The sequence below is a fragment of the Pygoscelis adeliae genome, unplaced genomic scaffold (genome assembly GCF_000699105.1).
Source record: "Pygoscelis adeliae isolate BGI_AS28 unplaced genomic scaffold, ASM69910v1 Scaffold458, whole genome shotgun sequence".
In the NCBI taxonomy this organism is placed as follows: domain Eukaryota; kingdom Metazoa; phylum Chordata; class Aves; order Sphenisciformes; family Spheniscidae; genus Pygoscelis; species Pygoscelis adeliae.
The window spans coordinates 362,016-365,987 of record NW_008825352.1 but is presented as its reverse complement, the minus strand read 5'-3'; the positions used below and the strand labels follow the sequence as shown (position 1 = coordinate 365,987).

The 3,972-nt window shown below is 58.4% G+C and overlaps 1 protein-coding gene across 1 annotated transcript in view; it reads right to left on the bottom strand.

Annotated features, from left to right (window-relative positions):
• Positions 1 to 2,062: 2,062 nt before the first annotated feature.
• Positions 2,063 to 3,972, bottom strand: part of FHOD1 (formin homology 2 domain containing 1) — a 26,819-nt gene continuing 24,909 nt past the window's right edge. Inside the window, exon 24 of the mRNA XM_009330377.1 lies at positions 2,063 to 2,138. Coding sequence (XP_009328652.1) covers positions 2,063 to 2,138 — 76 coding nt within the window. The remainder of the gene's footprint in view (positions 2,139 to 3,972) is intronic.

Below are 3,972 nucleotides of genomic sequence, written 5' to 3'. Positions count from 1 at the left end.
GGTCTTGCCCGGGTTGTGGCCGCGCGGCTCGGGGGAAGCCCTGCCGCGCAGCACCGGGTGCCAGGTCCGTGCCACCTCCCGTGAGTGCCAGCAGGAGCTCCCCGCACCGCCCCAGCCAGGGGGACAAAGTCCTCTCCTTTCCAGGTTTATTACACAGGGTAATTGCTGCCGCTGGGCTCGCTTTATTAAGCACCTGCTTTAATATTTCACCAAGTCTCCGTACTCGGTGATCCTTCGTGCGTCCCTGCCATGGGCCTGACTCTCGGTGCCCTCTGCGTGGAGGGCAAGAGGCTTTCGCGTGCCAGCATCAGCACTGGTCTCCGATCCTGGAGGAGCCGGGCTCTGCCAGCCGGGCTGCTGTCGGTGCCGGCCGCCCCTGCCAAGACCCCGCGAACCCTGGCACGGTGGTAGCAATGGCAGCGGATGCCTGTGCCATCCTTCTTGGAAGCAACCCCCCTGGTACCGGCAGAAGAAAGCATTTCATCAGCGGCAACAGCGCTGCAGAAGTGCAGCGTCAAACAGGCTGGGGTGGTTTTGCCGGGGTGTGGTGGTGGGACCCAGCTGGGTTCTCACCCCTGCTCTTCCAGGCGGGGGAATGCCGGGAATGCTGGCGAGGTAGAGGAGGAGGAGGGCTGTTCCCAACAGCATGGCCGCGGGCTCTCCTGCAGGAATCCGCTCGCTTGCGGCACTGGGCTACTGAACTCAGTGAAAATGACGGAGGTGGCCACAAGGCAGAGCCTCAGGGAACTTGTGCACTGAAGAGGACCCTGTTAAACACCCCCACCCATCACTTCACCAGTGCTTGAAAAATCCTGTTGGAGAAAGGTTGTTTTCCAAAAGACGCGGTCTCCAGAGAGAGCATCCCTCGCCACACCAGCCGAGCCGGAGCTGCTGGGCCATGCAAGGGAACGGGGTCAGGGATACGGTGCTTTGCAGAGACAGCCAGAACATAGCGTCCTTACTGATGATGGTGTTTCAGCAAGGGCAGATGTGGCCATTCCCAAATTGCAACATGAATTCATGCATCGCCTTCAGAGCTAGGTGTCTGTTCATCCATCCCTTCCAGAGCTCTTCATGCATGGTCTCGGGATGCCCTTCTTGTGGGACACCTCAAGGTGGGTTGTAGGTAGCCGTGGTGTGCTCTGTTGGCCACAGTCAGGGCTTTCCATAGATGCTTTCACCAACAGGTCCGGTGGGGTGGGGCTGGACCACCAGCACCCTTTGCCAGCCTTGGCAGTTCCCCAACTCACCCCAAAAAAGGCCAGCGTGCGGTTAGGGTGACCTTGGTGGCTATTCCCTTGAAGACTACTGCCTGGCCTTGTTGATATTCCCATTGCTCAACACCGGAGGGTGCCTCCCAGCCGTGCTGCGCTGTTAGGAAACGCTGGTGATAGCCCCATTACCTTTTGACCTACTTGAGCTTTTCCGTACCTGTTCTGCTAATTACAGCTCACCTTCTTCAGGGGAAGCGGGGCTGGTTCGACCGCAGCCACCTCCCACACCCTTCCTGGGACTGTTCACGCAGGTCCCCGGAGGGAGGGACACCACATCTTCCTAGTGCTCCCCTTGCCCTAGGCTGTTCCTCCAGCTCCGTGGAGCCTCCCATGACTAACAGGTTTTGAGATAATTGTTCCACTCCCTAATCTCATCTGCAGAAGATTCATGACATTGTTTTCGAAGTGCCATGAGCCATTTCCAGGGGCTCTAAGCCCATGAGGGATGTGATTCATCCATGCTGCTCCCACAGGTACTTAATCTTCTCCAAAACAGCAAGTCCTTCTTCCACGACTATTATCTCCTTAGGAAACACCACCCAGGCGAGCACCTAACAGGGCACTTTTGTCTGTTCAGCGCTGATGGAGACTTCTGCCAGCGCGCTTGCTTCCTCACACAGGCCACAGGGTATAGTCCTTCCCCGGGAGCAGTTGTCTCAGGAGAGGGGACCATGGGGCTGGGACCCCCTTGGATGTCACTTGTGGGCTGGGCCCACGGGAAAGGGGATGCTGGAAACAGCCCTCGCTAACTAAAGCAGATGGGGCTCTTTCTCCCCCACGCCATGTCCTCAAAGAGCCCTTGGGATGGACGTGGGTCCATCCTTCTTTGCGGTGACGATGGGGGACACTGGAGCCTGTCGGCATCTGGGGCCGGAGACAGTTCAGGGGTGACAAAGGCCATTGCACTGCCTGGAATTAACTCTCATTTTGACTCAAAGCGTCTTGCAGAGGACAGTGATTAATTACTGCCAGCATCAAATATTTGTGTCCTACCACTGAACTTGTGCTGTTCTACTGGTTCTGGTTGGACTTCGCTGCCGGAGCGGGAGCTCTGTTATCGTGGCTTTCTTCTCCGGGGAGGGCAGATCCTCGGGTGGCTGTGATTCAGCTAAGCCAGGCTCAGCTCCGGGAGGCCTTTCCTGCACCCAACACTTCCATGTCCCCATGATCCTTTCCCCAAGCCCAGGGCATGGAAATTGGGCCTGCCAAAGCCCAGCCTGGAGGCACTTCCCACAGCATGGCCAACCTGAGCCACAGCCGCCCAAGGAGCCGCCTTAACTCCTTGTGCTGGGATCTTCTCCCCCTTCTCCTCCCAGGACTTTGATCCCTTGTTTCCAACTTACTTCGGGCCGTGAGCAAGGACGTTTTTTTGATCTTTCCTTATGTTTTGCTGCTGTAAAACACAGACAACCGTTTGTGCCCATCATCCCGTGCATCTGATGCCACGTTGGTGGGATCAGCCTTAGTCTCAGGCTTTGATCCTCCATCTGCGGGGGGTTTCCACGCACCTCAGCTGGATGGTGGGCACAGCCCAAACCTCTCCCCGGCTCCTGGCAGGACCTCTCTGCTCCCAGGGTGCTGTGGCTGGAGCAGCTCCTTCGGGAAGTACCAGGGCTGCTCCCCAGGACGGCTCTGCTGGCAGCGTGGAGCATCCAGCCGAGCGCTGACGCTGGATCTGGCTCTTTGCAAATCCTCTCGTCTTCGGAAAATTCCTGCCTCCAACTTGTTTTTTTCAGGTTGTGCAGGATCCCTGGTTGTTTACAAAACACGGCTCCGCTTCCAGCCGCATTCATGGCTTCGGGAGAGGTTTCACCTTCTGGGAAGCCGCTCCCCAGCCTGACCTCGAGCTTTTCCACCCCGATGAGGACCCCGTGTCACTGTGCCCACTCGCCCACACGGCCTTGGCAGCTCTTTTGCCAGCTGCACTTTGTGCACCACGGTTCTCCCAAACAAGAGCTGCTTTTGGGCTGCAGGGACCTCGCTCCTTCCGTGTGGCTGGGAAGCGACGGTGACACTCCAAAGTGCTCCCAGCTCCGCTAATGCCTGGTGATCTGCATCCCCCATCTCCTTGGGCATGTGTGGTACCCGTGCCAGGCTTGCTTTGCCAGCCCAGCATCGCCCTCCCATCTCCCGTCCTCATCACAGCGCATCTACCTCGATATTAGGGTAATGGGGACAAGGCAAATGGGGCTCCCCTTCGGCCACGAGACAGATCCCAGGGGAATCCGGCTGGGCCACGCTCCAGGTGACGTCCTGCCGCCTCTGCCCCCAGGGGAGAGGGCAGTAGGTCATGGCAGCTGTGACCTGGTTCCCGTCCTACGCCTGTGTCCTGCTGGGGAAGGTGGTTGCAGAACGGAGTGTGCTGGCAGCCTGGGATTGGTATTCAGTTTACTGCTGACAAATTTCTTTAATTGATCAAAATACTTTGGGTTTTTTTTTTGGGGGGGGGGGGCAGACTATCATGATGCTCCTGGAAGGTGGCCAGGGCACACTGGCACTTGCAAGAAGCGCTCTGGATGGCTCCAACCCATGAACAAAGGGGTTCATGGGTTGAACAAAGGTGAGGTTGGGCTGTCCCCGGTGGGAATGGTGCTTCTCGTGCGAGGTGGCGGGGCTTCGTGGCAGCCACGAGCCCAGGACTGCGGGTAGGGTCCCCCCCCCGGGCTCCGGGAAGGCAGTGGGGAGGGGCCCCCCTGGC